At 37.9% G+C, this 15,883-nt stretch overlaps 1 protein-coding gene across 4 annotated transcripts; it reads right to left on the bottom strand.

Moving 5' to 3' along the window:
- Positions 1–646: 646 nt before the first annotated feature.
- LOC110986595 (uncharacterized) lies at positions 647–15,529 on the bottom strand. 4 transcript variants are annotated; one of them, XM_087132487.1, is made up of 18 exons: positions 15,118–15,529; positions 12,396–12,508; positions 11,853–12,015; positions 11,433–11,625; positions 11,057–11,095; positions 10,331–10,790; positions 9,826–9,983; positions 8,904–9,132; positions 8,692–8,771; positions 8,453–8,540; positions 8,031–8,111; positions 7,569–7,745; positions 6,844–6,987; positions 6,574–6,708; positions 6,273–6,331; positions 5,992–6,099; positions 5,523–5,699; positions 647–5,271 (listed from the first exon to the last, which is right to left on the bottom strand). In XM_087132487.1, exons 2-18 carry the CDS (start codon positions 12,505–12,507, stop codon positions 3,052–3,054), a joined length of 4,623 nt encoding a protein of 1,540 aa, XP_086988613.1. In that variant the 5' UTR covers position 12,508; positions 15,118–15,529; the 3' UTR covers positions 647–3,051. The 4 variants fall into 4 exon arrangements, with proteins under 4 accessions (XP_086988613.1, XP_086988612.1, XP_086988614.1 ...); XM_087132486.1 differs by lacking the exon at positions 15,118–15,529 and having other exon boundaries at positions 12,396–13,148; XM_087132488.1 differs by lacking the exon at positions 15,118–15,529 and having other exon boundaries at positions 6,595–6,708; positions 12,396–13,148.
- Between the last annotated feature and the right edge of the window lie 354 nt (positions 15,530–15,883).

Here is a 15,883-nt window from a genome sequence, read left to right as displayed (position 1 = left end):
GGGACCAAACAAACACGTACGTGTACCAGCTACAATCCCGGGACCAAACAAACACGTACGTGTACCAGCCGCAATCCCGGGACCAAACAAACACGTACGTGTACCAGCTGCAATCCCGGGACCAAACAAACACGTACGTGTACCAGCCGCAATCCCGGGACCAAACAAACACGTACGTGTACCACCTGCAATCCCGGGACCAAACAAACACGTACGTGTACCAGCCACAATCCCGGGACCAAACAAACTCGTACGTGTACCAGCTACAATCCCGGGACCAAACAAACACGTACGTGTACCAGCCACAATCCCGGGACCAAACAAACTCGTACGTGTACCAGCTACAATCCTGGGACCAAACATGAGTTAATTCCAAGTGTTATTCCTCTCCATGGCTATAATGTTGAATTGAGAGTGAGCGATGTACAGTCGTCTGTCACACGACCGTTTCAGGGAATGTTCAAATAGCATTGTTGCTGATCTGAGAGGATCATCCAATTTTCTGAGATCACATCATTAAAACAGAGGCATTTATTCCACATTATGACTTCACAATAACTGCTTGCAACCAGATATTTTTTTCTGTATGTCTTTCGAACACTGACACAATTTGTAGGCAACAAACAACTGGATGGCAACTATAATGTCAAGTTTTCTTTGCTGTAGCACAATGCCTGACTTTTATTTTGAAATAACAATACACAAAGTACATTTTTCCGGACTAAATACTGGAAAAGCACGGGCGCCAGTATACTATTGTTTATGATTTATGGTAATTTGTTATGGTAATTAACCATAAAACAACAGTATCATCTCATTTAATTGTATGTATACATTAGAACAGCAAGTTACAGTTTTCATTGATTTCAGGTTCATTCTACATATGCATTTAGGTATAAGTTCTATTGATAAAGGATTATCAAACTCATGTTAATTTTAACAGTTAAAATATAATTACGTATTTCAGATATGCAAACTTCATGTTTAGATGCCTTGGTCGCGTCGGAACCTTATTTACATTCCTAATGTGCACTGGCATGCCACATAATGTGCACTGTTTGGCTTCCATGGACAATCATGGATGGAATATGAACAAGTAAGATTTTTCATTTTTTTACGTTCAATTTATCGGTTTTAGGGAATGGTTCGCATTTACGTGTAAAAGTACTTACAAAAAGCACGAACATTTGTCAGACTAATGTCAAATAGCCTACTTGCGTAACACAAATTACTCGGCAAAAGTAGCATCGCTCCATTTGTGTCAATATGCAAATTGAGGACAAAGCTTATACCGTTAAATATTACTGTTAATTATACAGTATTGTCCTACATTCACAAAAGCGCAGTAAATAGTGTAACAAACACGTTTATTTACTGTAAACTTTGTTAATAGTCGATTAATGTTAGAAAAATACAGTACAATACTACTCATTTAACCATATCATTTTACAGTGTAGACTGTGGCATCCCCCAACTACAACTTGGCTGTGGGCATAAAGAAACAACTACACAAAATACTTACACAGGATTCAAAAGTTAATACTGAATTTTGATCAGTACTTTCGGGAAGTTTCATGCCATGGCTAATGCTGGTGCGTTGACATGCCTCACGTACATGTAAGTTCGTCTTTGAGTCCCTGCTGGCCTTTACACGACATTATAATGTTAAAAAGTATCAATCAAAATAAACCCCCACATTTGAAGGAGTCAATCTACATACGCATTAAGATTCTTCGTAAAAGCTCAGTTTGATTTAACGTGACATCAACAGTAACACAGCCCAAATAGCAACATTAAGGACAACCATGAAAAAAAGGTTTCGATATAAATGGTAAAAACCAAACTCTGGCATGATATTTGTCAAGTACTCTACTCTCAGTTGCAAAAAACTTGAAGCATCAAGACATTGGCTATCGGCAAATTATAAACTTATATGTACCCAGCAACCATCAGAGACAAAAGTGCAACACCGTTTTTGTGGCACCAATTAAAAATTTTATTGTGCATGAGGGATTGTGGCATTTTCCACACTTTGTCTAAAATTAAATCGTCCACAGAAGAAAAGAATTTGCGGTTTTACAGAATTGATGTTTCCAAAATGATGGTTGTAAATTTTCCCTATAATATCTTTCTACCTGATGGCAGGATCCAACAATTTTGTACAACATATTTACAATCAACAATGCAATGGCTGCATTGAAATTTTGTCCACATGAAGGAAATTTGGGGATTTTATCCTTTATGAAGAGCACTAGAGCCACTGAAACACCTCCAAACATATTTTAAAATCGTGGTTTAAATTACAACATTTACGCAGGCTTTGTTTAGCTAGAAATTACAGATTGCTGTTTTTTTTACAAGTTTCCTGGATACTGTAGTATTGCCCAAGAAACCTTTCCTTGTCCCAGATAAACGGGTAAAGTACATCATAGGAACCTTCAAAAGGCGTGCACGTAGTTGTTTTGAATTACAAATAAAAAAACTTTCAAGCAATTAATTCATTTTATGACTTCAGCCATTAAAGCTATTTTCAGACAGTTCTCCAGAGTTTAAGTGCGGACGTTTTTAACGGGTACAGAAATCTGTTTTCGCTAAAGCTAAATTAATGGTGGAGTGGAAAAATTCAACTCGATTTATTTTAATTAGTGTCTTATCTGAAAGAAATTAACTGTTGCGATGGGGTGCAGTGGAAATCACATCGTAAAAATGAAAGAAAAGTAAATAGTTTGCAGCTACCTAGAACTTATTTGTGAGTGCGACGGGGACTTGACGATGGAAAAAAAGTCGGCCGCAGATAATTCATCTGCCACTCTCAGGCATGCAATCTTAGTCATCTGCCCTATAAGCAGCAAATCGAGTGAGTTTCAATACAGCGCAATTATCTATTTAATTGCTTTTGACTTAGAACTGAGAAAATACGGAATTCTCCTTTTGAGAGAATATCCCCAACTGCAATGCAGCTATTGAAGTTCTGTATAACATAAGTAGGTTAGGGTAATTATGACAGCGAATATATCCTAATTACAAAGACTGCAGGGCAATTTGAACTTTTCACTTGGCCTGAAGTTCCATTTTTTTTAGTTTTGCTTTCGCTTTGTTATTTAAATTATGAACTTTATTGCGCACTTCCATCCATGTCTTTGATTCCAGAAGAGGACCTCCCCTTTTAAGAATCAACATGCACAATGACTTCCCTGGTGCTTTTTTGGTTTTAAAGAAAATTTGAAGTTCTTTTTGAGCACGGAGAAACTTTTCTTGTTCGGAGCTCCACCTGTTATAATGTCTGAGATACGTTTCGCCCATTTTACCATCTTTTACACGGTAGTCAGTATGCTTTGTGAGGTTTTTCACCTTGCCAGGAGCTTTCTTCTGCGATTTGGTGATGTGCACATCATCACATCGCAACTCCTGCTCTTGTATTTCATCTTCTTCACTTTCTCCTTCACTTTCACTGACTTCGTTATTTGAAATCGGCGGAATTGACTCATTTAACTCAACATCGATATCTTGGAGGGACTTGCCTTTATACTTGGCTGTTTTACCCTCATGAGCAAGGTGGAGCAGCTTGCTCATTTTGGCCAAGAGAACCGTCTCCATAGGGAGTCGGTAGTACTCACGATGGACTGATATGTCATGGCCCATGTGGGTAGCAAGCTGCTCCAACTCATTCTTTTTCAAATCTATTAACTGGGATAATGTTGCCAGGTGTTTCCTGAGCTTGGTACATCTCATGTTTTCTGGGTGTTTTAATCTGGGCGATGCAACAGAAGCTAGGTCGGAAACAACCTGATATGCCCTTATCGGAGTTGAGGCACCCTCACTTGTCCTTGAAAAGAGAAATTCTCTGTCTTTGTTGTAGTGGGCAAGTAAATCCATACTTTCTCTTAAGTGTGGTGGAAGAAGTATGGGAACCCCTCTTCCTCTTTTGCCCCGCACCATTATCAAACTCAGCCTCTTCAGGGCTATTTTTTCTGGTGCGGTGAGGGATTTCTTAACCTCATCTTGAACTGGTCTCTTGCTCTCAAGACTTTCTTTATAATGCCTTACTGTGAGCAATTCTACTTCTTTTGGACGCCTTCGGTTGTATAATATTACTTGAGTTAAAGTAATGCGCGCAAGATCTCTGTATGTCGTGGTTGACATACCAGTTTCCCTGATGTCTGCTTTAAGGTGTTCTTCCCTTTTCTTTAGGAAATTATTCAACTTCATGCAATCCTCTGTTAAGGGGAGAATCTTTGGTGCTTTCCAAGCCTTCTCCTGCTGTTGTCGCTGGGCACATGCTGACACTTTCACACGCCACTCACTCTTTAAAAGGTGCAAGAAATCATCTGCTTTTGAGATGTTATCACGGTTCTGATCCCTTATATTATTGTTCTTAACAACAACCGCCAAATCTGTCAGAGCAAAACCTACTCTCAGCGCAGTTGAGTATGCCTCATATGTCTGATTTTCGTAGTTATAACCAGACAAAGTGAGGGCTGCTTCGACAACATTATCGAAGGAGGACGGCAACACCAAATCTTTTGCCTGCTTAATGTTGTCATTAAGGTCCCTGGAAATGCTAAGTATTTTGCCAAGTGTCCTCATTCTCTCCCTGGCCTTGTCCTCTCGCCTATTGGAATTGCTTACCCCAAGGACGTTCCCCCCAACTTGTAATATTTCTCTGTCGTTTCTGACTATTAAAGACAATTTATCATTTTTCATGTCTCGAAGGGCATGCTGCAGTTGTAACGAAACGCTGATTTTTGTGGGAAGAAGCATGCGCCCTTCTCGTACATGATTTGAGGTTCTCTTACCCTCAGAGAATTGACGAGGACACTTTTCTTTATGCTTCCACAAGGTCTTTGCGTGGAAATATCCAAAACACGTACTACATGGCACGTAGTTTTGGACACTATGTTTTTCAGTGTTATTTGTTCTAGGCCGCTTTCTAACTATTAGGTCATGTTTTTCATTTTTTAGCACCTCCAAGTTGTGTTCATGGTTGCCGAGGTTTCCTATATGTTGCCACTTTTGCCTCTTCTGGGCTTTACTGTCTTTTGGTAATGCAAGTACCTCGGAAACAAGTGTTTCCCCTGAATGGACTCTTTTACAGTGGCGCGAGATTTTTCTTTGTTTGGTACCACAGTAAAGGCAGTATGTATACTTTGTTGTAGTTACATCTAATACAAACGCTTCCGTCGACTCCTTGTCTGCATGGTCTGTGCTGACTATGTTAGAAGCTGGAACAGTTTCCTCTCCTGCACTGTCACAGCCACGATTCTGGTGAGGCTGCCAAAAAAAAAGCAATATAGTCTTAAAATCACTGACATTTTCATGCTGGCTATCAGAATCCTATTAATTTCCAAGAATTGACCTATATGGCATTGAGAACTTTTTAATGTTATGAGTAAATACAAATCAACATTGTCACGTGCAGAGTTAACTTGTTTAATGCATTTTAATTGCTGCAACAGGACATAATGTACGCCCTGTTGAAAAAGAACAGATTCTCTGTATACTGAATAGACAAACTAACTCACTGGATTCCTTTTCCAATAACGCACATGATCACCTCCCATTTCCTGGGTTCCCCTTTCCGAGGAAAGAGTGACACCTTCTTCCTCTCGTTTGCAAATGCGCTTTGGAGACTGTGGGCAAGATTCTTCACTTTCGTCAGAGCTGGTTCCAGATGGCTCATACTCACTTTCAGAGTCACTCTATTTTAAAACAAATGGACAAAATTTAGAAGGAAAAGTGTAAATAGTGTCTGCATAGAATATACTCACCCAAACCCGTCCAAACCTTATAAACCTAGTAAACTGAAGTAAGAATAGAAAGGAAAAACTGCCTCTAGTAAAGAGCTCTTATACCTCAACTTGTCCATAATCTTATGAATTTATTTGGCCACTGATATTCAATTCAGGTTTTTTAAACATTTGTTTTGAAATTTTTTGACCCAGAAATTTACCAATTGAAATTTACTGAGTTTGTAGGCCCATTGTTGCTTACACATATGTCTGAAGAAGCTCCTACTTTGTCAGACGCTTGGCTACTGATCATGTCAGATCCACTCACAGATATTTCACAGTCAATTCCAAGGTTTTCTGAGTAAGCTTCCTATCAGGGAAAGATTCATAAAATATGACACGACTATTAACACAACCAATTTTCTTTAAATAGCTTTCTTCAAATATTTACTTTGGGGTTTTAAGAATATGAAAAATAGGCCATGTCATTATAGTGGATAGGCCACTGTACTGCAAAATGTTGCCACTGTGGAATACATGTACCTTTTCAGAAAGGTCTAGTTCTTCTAGCGTTGACGTCCTTCCAAAGGAGGCTGTATTGCCTAGAAGTTTTTCATAAAAACACATTTAGCTGTTATTCAGTACAAATACCAAGGAGACATTTAACCGGTTCATTAAAAAGCTGCGAATTGCAGAATTTTGCAACCGTTTATGTGATCACACAGTGTACCTTACTAGTTGTAGAAAACCTGCTTTCTGCTGAAAACCTTGTGACGGAGGGAAGAAAAATCAAATCTGCATTCATAAAGATTTCCTCTAATATAAATCTGCACCAACAAGTTACCTTTGGCAGAACTTTGCTCACCAGAGATCTCATCCTCTAATTGATATTTCTGGAAGGGTTGGATTGTGTATGAGCCAATGCTGTCCAAAAGCCACTCCTTGGTGACAATGGGCACTTCATATTTTGTACTTAGATCTGTACAAAAGAAAAAGAAAATTATAGTTATGAGCAAATTTTTGCTGATTCTGAGTAATTTGATAGAAATTCAAAGTATCACACCTATTTCTATCACATTAGTCTTTGTGTTTAGGATTTTAAATATGGCTTTACCTTTGATGGCACTGTCAAAAGGATAGTCAGTATCATGTACACAATCAATGACGACCCGAATGAGATTTTGTGACACAGAAGTAAGTTTTGAAGATGAGTCCACTGTTGTCGCCCCACACATTTTAAGAAGCGTCAGGACGCAGTCTGAAACACACACAAAATGTATCAAATCACACACTGTTTGATGCATTAATTAATCCTAAAAAGCCCAAGTGGGACAGAATCTGCGCTCTTGATATTTTCATGATATTGTCGCAGGTTTTCATGCATGAACTTTTTAACTTTGAATAAATTACCATACAAAACTACACAAGATTACTTGAAACAGAACATTTATATTGACTATTGGTGGGCAAACTTTTAATAAAATTGGCCACGATAATTTAGCTATTAGAAAGGAAGGCACAATCCCACCCGCTGCATGTGAAATGGTCCAAAAAAGCTGGCTCTTTAAGTGTTTTCAAAATTATGAGCAGAACCGATTGCTCTATTTTACAAATTTTATCCAGAAAATGAATGTCTCAATATGAGGCATGTAACAAAAACCGAGGGATCTGCCTGTACGTAAACACAAATTAACTTGTGGAACATATCCTTCTACTGCAAGTGTTTTGAAGAAGTATCCTTTAAAATAGGCAAATCAATGTCACATTTGTGAAAAATATTTATTGTAAATATTTCCCATGTTTGTCTCACAAAATATCAAGGCTTAGCATATTTCATACCTTTAGGAAGCTTTGCTGATGCACCAAGGACATATGCAACATGAGTATGAAGGAGTGCCTCTGCTTGCCAAAGTCTAGCTCGTTCTGGACCATGTGTTTTTCCCATCACCGTATCTCCTTTTACTTCAAAATCTTTTTCTGGAAGCATCTGGCCTCTTTCTAAAGATTCTGTTATCCCTGGAGAAATAAACGATGAATCATGCTTAAATATGCAGATTTGTCACTACATAGGGTACATTTTGGGCAGATTATGCCCAACAAATTGATACATTTTTAATGGATTATTATTAATGATGCTATCGCAGTGTCTGTGTTGAAAATAGGCAAAAGATGGAGCAGACATGGCTACTTACATTACAGCAAAAGCAATGACAATTAATGAAAGAAAAAAATAAATCTAAAAAAATGTGATTTTCAGTGGAGCTACGTTTACAACAGACTTTCTATACTAGAAATCCTTACATTTGAAGCTGATGATCCAAACTCTGGCAGCAATTCCCTGAAGAAACTTTAAAGATCTTTCTTTGGCAAGCTGGTTGTCATCTACAAATAAGGATGAATTAAACATAATATTCCCATAAAGTAATACTGCATCTATTTTGGTTTCATTATTTAATTTGGGAGATAGCAAACAATACATAATTACAAAGCATTTCTGCGATAACAAAAAAGACATCCTCGGGTAATCCAGCCCTCAATTTTAAGAATGGATAAAAAATACAGCTCGGTTTAAATCCCTAGCGACCTGCCAACTTGTGTGTGGCAACTTCAGCCAAACTATATGTTTGTCCAAAAATAGTAGTGATCACATCCATGGAATTAGAAGTCTCCATGTCCTGCAAGTGCATGGATTGCTTTTTAAGCAATTAAATCAATTTCATTACCAGTGGGAATGACGACGTGAGTGGTGAAACTGTCAAAATCACGTGTATATGCACAGGCGGTCTCCCTTGCAAGTTGTTTAACTTTTCTCTGCATAAAACACAGGAAATGCTTATGAATACATGGAAATCCTCTAAAGTGTTTTGGGTGATTGAAGGTAAAATCCAGTTCTACGTGACATGTTTTAAAGTACAATGCTCTTAATAATTGAATCTCAAAGGACCTGTGATCAAAGGCTCACCTGTTCCTTTGAAGTTAATAGCGATGCAACCAATGACGTTCCCTTTGTTGATGAGACCTGCAGAGTTTGCTTTGACAGGTCTTTTAAGAAAAGAAAACAATCAAATAATGCTCACAGATTTTACCAGAATTACCTACCAATACATAGTAACATAATTCGTAAGGATGAAAATTTTGTTCTGTGTTGAATGTGTGAGAAACTTTCCTCATTACCTTGAAACTTCTCTAAGCAGAATTCTATGGAGGGCCTATCCTTCTCCTCTGAGGACACCATTTCCCTGATAAGGGGCTGCATATACAAGAAGCTCCCAAGATGTTCCAAGTGAAAGGTTCCTGCTTTGAGATTACGGACCACACCCTCTGGCTCTTTTGTGTAGGGAATTGCTGTCTCATGCGGGATGTGTCCATCACTCAGAATGTAATATACAAGGCAGCCAGTCATCTACAAAAAGCCACAAAAATGGACTGCAGCATTTGTTTACTGGCTTGCTTTAGTCAAAAGCATTCACATATAGCACTATATTATATGTAGTTAAACAAATTGGGCACTTTGATGATGTAGTCATGCCTGACAGTTGCCTATGATACGAAATCAAAGTACATGTGCAGCCTCAAATACATATTTTCCAAGAATCATCTGAAAATTAACTTGCTTTATATCTTTAATAGATTACAAGCCCCTCTACGCAGTGATGGTATGTAGCTCCATTTTAAACAGTAAAGCCAGGGAATCTACCTTGACAAAAAAGAGAAACAAACAGTTTCTCTCTTCAGAATGTTTTAGGGTACTCAGGTGACTTATGCACAGGTTTTCTTCACATACAGAAAACGTCATTGTAGAAGTTTTCTGATGAATTAAACTGCCTTTCATATTTCAAGGACTGTGTAATGAGAGATTCAACATGAAGCTGGGGGTCAGAAAGCCATTTAATAATATCTTGTATTTTTGGTCGTTCACGAGTAGCAAGGAAATGAGTCCTGGTTCAAACAGATTGGAGAATGCAAAACAATATTTCCAAAATGGACATTTACCATGTTTACATTGTAATTTTAATGGACCTGCATACTAACCTCCTTAAAAGGAAATGAGTACTAAAATCATTCAACATGTTTCATGGCTTGTAAATATATGTACCTGTATATCTGAAGACTTCTTATATTTCACCATTTCTCCCTGAAGGCTTTCAATGGCCATCCAGCAGATTGTCCCAATGGATTGGGTAAATAGAGTTGTTTGACCCATCATCCGGCGAGACACACCAAAGTCAGCAATTTTAACATCACCCTTGGTGTCTGTACAAAAAAAATCCTTTCTTTCAATGAAAACTCTCCAAAACAGCATGTCCTGCTCAAAAAATCCCATTGTCTCCCTTTTTTCACACCATGGTCATGTTCTCTTACACGTGGCTGCTAAAACATTGGCGAGCAGTCAATGCAAAATTGAAAGAAGAGTGCGCTAAATGAAAATATAACCCTGCATCAAATTGCTCGGACAATTTTATGAGGATGCATACGTCATAAAAAGACGTTGACAAAACCATTTTGTCACTAATGTCAGGTTTTGTTTGGTGTCGCAACCTTCAACAAAATCCCATGAGGGTACTATTATAAGCAAATTTCTAATTACAGTGTCAGCATACCGATCAAAGCATTAGCAGGCTTGATGTCACGGTGAACTATGCCAAGGCTGTGTAATTCCTGGAGGCCGTTTAAAAACCCAAGGCACAGTTTCTTCCGGCCCTCGTCTGTGCGGTGCTTGTCGGCAAAAGGAAGCGTCGCTTCAACAACCTCTTGTATATTCATTTCACACAACTCAGATGCAAGATAGGTAAAATCTTCATCATGCTCAACACAGAAGGTTTGCAAGACATTTGTCAAATGCTTTCCTTGAAGACTTTGAAGTATTTCAACTTCTTTTCCTACGTGATCACTATTGACACGTTTTACCGCCACTGGTAGCTGTTTCTCACCAAAGAAGCCCAGGTAGATTTTTGAACCATTACAACCCTCTGCAATAGCCAACTGCCTGCTGAATGCTACCTGTCCAACATGTTTTTGTTTCGCACTGGTTTTCAGTTGCTGGAGCTGTGATGCCCATCTCTGAAAGTACACGTATGATAAGAAACCATTGGAAATAAGGTGAAAGTTTCACTGGAAATGAAAACATTTTCACTTTAAAGATAAAGGGGAAAAGGGATTGTTTGGATGATGGTTGAATCTCTTTTGTGAAGTGTCTTTTTGAAAAAGCAGTTTGGACTGAATTTAGTTTGTAAAGGTGAAATATAATTGAGCGGCTTTTAAATTTTGAGCTGTTCTATGCTCCTAGTCAACACAACCTACATGAAAATACGTGTACATGTACATACCTCGGGAAACTCATGATCAAAGGACTGATGATCAATGTTCTGTCATGAGAAAATTAAAAAGGAGGTAACCAGTTTGTAAGAGTAGCACAGAACAAATGCAAAACACATTTTCAATCTTCCTTTCAACTTAAAATTGGAATTGCATTTTGTGTAAAGCTTTTTTAAAGATAAATTTTTTACCATTGAAGATCTGTCACTTTTTGAAAACAGATGTTCGATGAAGCTTCTTTCAATAGGGCCTCTAATATAGACTTTAAATTGCATTTAGAATTGCTGCTTTCATCAAAAATGTTTTTAACATTTCTGTGACTTGTGGCCTTGCTTTATTTGTGATTCTGCATGCACTTGAAAACGATAATGCAGTCAGTTGGCTTACCTTTTGTCGCCAGGGGACACTTTCGTCACCGTAGTCATACCTTAGCTCTTGTCCTGCTGCTATATCCTCGCGAGCGAACAGGCAAAGACATGGTGTACCGTCCACAGAAATCACCTTCATTTGGGAGTTGGACTTTTTCAAGGGGGCATCATTTACCATTCGACAGGCACCATCTGAATTGGTGCCATCAACGCTGAAAGATTGTTGACAATTAAAACGTTCTTAACGTTTTTGTTTCATTTTTACTGACAAATGCCATTCAGAAAAAAATACACTGAAATTTATTTAAATATTAAATGAATTTTCCTTACATTATTGAATGTTGCCCTGCAGTACAACGCTGCAAGTATTAAAAATAACACACACACACACACAAATAATTTCATCTAAGCCACAGGGTAAACCACAGAGTCAGCTTACCAGAGTGAATTTCCTTTATCCTGAAAAAAGTAAAGGAAGCTCCCTTTTTCAACTGGGTAGCTCTCTTGGCGACTTTCCCCTTCAGATTGGGAAATCACTTCTCCTCGGTACTGTAGGAGAAAGTCACCCTTGGCAAAGTCCTTTGTCACAAACGTTCCATGTCCTGCAGATTGACATCCAAAATTAACAAGAACAACTCAACTCAACAATCTGAAGATTATAGTCATGAAGCATTTGCCATGTGCTAACCATGTGGAAAAATTCAGGAACTTGGTTTAAATTTGCACTCAAACAATTAAACAATATTTATACCTTTTTGGGGGGAGATGGAGGAGTATGAGAGGAGGGCGGCAGTATGAGACAAGTTATTTGTTTATTTATAATAAGACTAATAATAGTGCTATGCAGGTTGATCATATTTAAAAGTGCTATGTACACATCTAAGAACCTAGATGTATTTTTAAAAGCAGTATTGGTAATGTTTGCGTAATATTTCTTGGCTACGTACTTCATAGTCACGAAGGACAAGGTTTTGTAACATACCTATGTAATCGTCGATGTATCGCACTTCGAAACCATCACTGTCTTCCTTTTTTCTACAGGCTTCACATGCCTGCTGAGATGGGGTCATCCTTGATTTTCTTAAACGAGACATCCTGTAATATGAAAATAAAAATAATAAAGAATACGGACTTCACAGAAAGGTTTAGTGCACACTCATTTCTTTTCATCTTCACTCCATTTAAGTGAAAATCCACTCGATAAACAAAATCAAAGACCAGAAAATTCGAGGGAAGTTTCTGTAATCCCCTATTTCTTTTAAAACTTTTAAAATATAATTTCGGAGTAGTTTCTCTCTAAAAGGCCTTGTCCCCACTGAGTACCCTTTTCAGTAATATTTAATGAAGGTCACATTCTTGCTAACAGGTCTCCATGTGTATCCATATGTAGAGCCTGGCCTTCAGGGCCAAGAGGGCACTGCCAGTTGGTATCTTGGGAGCAATAAACCATGGACTTGGTGTGTTGTTGCAAGTACACTGTACTAGGCCTACAATTTCTTAGCTATATCAGTGGCTTATTGTTAATAATGCATGATTTAACCAAATTGAAGGGATATGCACAGTTATGTTTCATTTTGTAAAACGAAAAGTAAAAAGCACCACATCTGTGAAAAGGCTCTGAACTTTTTTTTTTAAATTTTAGAGGGGGAAATAGACACCTAATAGTAAACATCTTGCTACAACAACAAAATTCATTCAGTGGAATTTGATGTTTTATAGAGTAAGCCTGATTTGTTTCTTCCAATGCTTTCTGCATGTGGTGTACCTTCCACATCTCAAACCTTCCCCTGGCACATCACAAGAGCAAAGTCATAAACCTTAACTGTCCTTGTCCTTAAAGTTCCAGATGTCAAATCCTTCAGTGTAAACCTTTACCCTTACCCTGACCTGAACTGAAACAAGTTGACCTTTTGTCCCTTGTAAAAAATATCAGGCACTTCAGGGTTAAGTTATTCCCTTCAAGTACATCACCAATATATATGTAAAAAATGGTTGCAAAAACATCACTACACCTAGTCCCTCCAACTTTTTTCTTTCACAAAAATACTTTTCCAAGTTACCCCTTACCCTTCTTAATTTGTGGATGCTTGCATTAACACTTAAACCGACTTGGTTTTGGGTTTCTTTATAAATCTGATAAGTAGCAAATGACCTTTAAGAGTTTCTTGCATGGGTGTCACCCTGGTGATTTAAAAAGGATTTACGGTCAAGTGGATTGCCAAAATCTTTCAATCCGAAAGAAAGTTTTTCCCTCAGTGTACAAATACCGTTTTCAGTAATATTAATGAGGGTCACATTCTTGTAAAGGGATATATATCCATATGTCAGGTCTGACTTTTTTGGCTAAGTTGAAATTGGTATCCCAAAATGTGAGGGATATGCATAGTATGAAAGGTCCCTTGCTTTGTAAAATTAAAAGTCAAAAAGCACCAGATCTGCTAAGAAACAGCTTTCCACAGTATATATATTATGTAATTGTAATGATTCAGAGGGTCTAGACACAAATTGAAATCTCACACCCCCCACAAAAATTAAAATATACCTTTATAGACTTATCCAGGTTTGTTTCTTTTTCTGCTTTGCTAAAAATGTATCAGCTGTCATTAGCTTTATGAGTTAGTGACAAGCAAGCAAGTGCGATAATTTAGATATATTAATGGCTTATAACAATGTTGAGAACAGGAAAAAACGAAAGGAATAATCACAGTCAGGTTCCTTGTGTGAATTATTTAACATATTACTGTTTCTTTGATGAATCATTGGCATGCAAGAAGGATGGCCAGTTAACATTATCAGAATGAAATAAACTAGTGCAAAAAGGCAAAACAACAAATTATTAGCCAAATTTGGTAAACTCTTCCAGATTGTGCATTGTTGGTAAAGGATCATTCTATTCTATCTGTTCTAACAATATTGCTTACTAAAAGGACTAAATCTGTTATGAAAAAGCCCTGTACTTTCTGTAATTTTAGAGATTCTGCGGAACGTGAACACCAAATAAGAACCATCTGGAAGCCTAAAAAATCTCACTTGGATGATGGATGTTTAATTTTATGGATTACACTGGTTTACTTCCCTCTACGCTTTGCTCAAAATGCAATTAATTATCACCAACCTCATAGTTTAAGAAAACAGTTTCTAATGATCTCATTGCAGATGACATCACATGCAGAGATAAAACTGATCAACTTCAAAATGAAGATTAAAAATAACAGGCTAACAGTAACAAAACTTAGCCCAATATTAAGGTTTTCTGCAGAATCACAGAGTGGTTTCATGTCCACATTACCCAGACAATAAAACAATTAATTCAAAAGATTTGAATGCACTGCCACCTAAGCTTTAATTGTCCTTTCTGTAATTTCTTTCCACTGGTAAATGAACTCCAGGCCTGCATTGACATTACACAATATCATGCATTATTGAGATAGGCCCTAGGCCTAATTTGAAAGTCAACCCAGACGCCCTTTATTACTGATAACATACGTCCTTTTTGATCATTTGCACAGAAAAAACTTTAAAAAACCACCCCCGCTAAAAGTACAAAATAACAGAAACCCTCAAATAAATATATTTTCAGCTACGGTTTACAACTTACATTTAAGTAGGCCTACCATGACTTTGCTCTGAATGTTCTGATTTTCCAGTCTTGAAACCTTTTCAAACTCATTTCCGAATAATTACACAATGATATATTCACTTACCTCTAAATTAAGTAGATATTCAGCGCCAGTTGATGAACTCAGCCAACACACAGTGTGGGCATGACTACGGCTGTAAGTGCTGCACGCATCAAAGTGTTTGCAGGACAGCTAAGCTGCAGGCACTATACAAGGCCTTGCATGTGCACAGGCAATTCCCAACCACAAGAGGGCGCTCTAACTTTATGTTCTTTATTGAAAGAAACAATTTTGACAGAAAACACACCTCCTTTTCGGGACCAAACAAACAACGTATGGTTAAACACCTCAATCTGAGGACCGACCTTATTCTGGTACAGGGAGCATATCGCCCTCTTTAGAGCTCAATTCTGAAAAAAAAATGTGGGGACCGGGTTTTCGGTCCCCACTTGTTCAAAAGTCCCCACTTTGTTGGTGTGTATTCCAACAGTGGTCCCGAGATGCAGGTGGAGGTGCATACAACCCAACAAACAAACAAACAAACACCCCTTCGTACCTTGTATGCAAAATGGGGACCGACTGTTGGACACATTTTAAACCCATAAAGTGGGGACCAATTTGCAACCTGTCTGCAATCCCAGGACCGTTAAGAATCTCAACACAGATAAAGAGTTAATTGTGTTTAAATTAATACCTTGACCACAGAAAGAGAATATGCGTTTTTATGGCAGTGTTGCAGGCGCCACTCAAGCGCAAAGTTCTAGATCCTACTCCTAAGAGTAGAAAAAGCCAATAACACATTTAAAATCCTGAGACACTCATTGCTTATTACAATGTACATGTACGTGGA

This window comes from Acanthaster planci, linkage group LG02 (assembly GCF_054643075.1).
Source record: "Acanthaster planci isolate LZ-2023a linkage group LG02, COTS_SCS, whole genome shotgun sequence".
NCBI classification, from domain to species: domain Eukaryota; kingdom Metazoa; phylum Echinodermata; class Asteroidea; order Valvatida; family Acanthasteridae; genus Acanthaster; species Acanthaster planci.
Note: the sequence above shows the minus strand (reverse complement) of the source record. Positions and strands in the feature narration are given on the sequence as shown.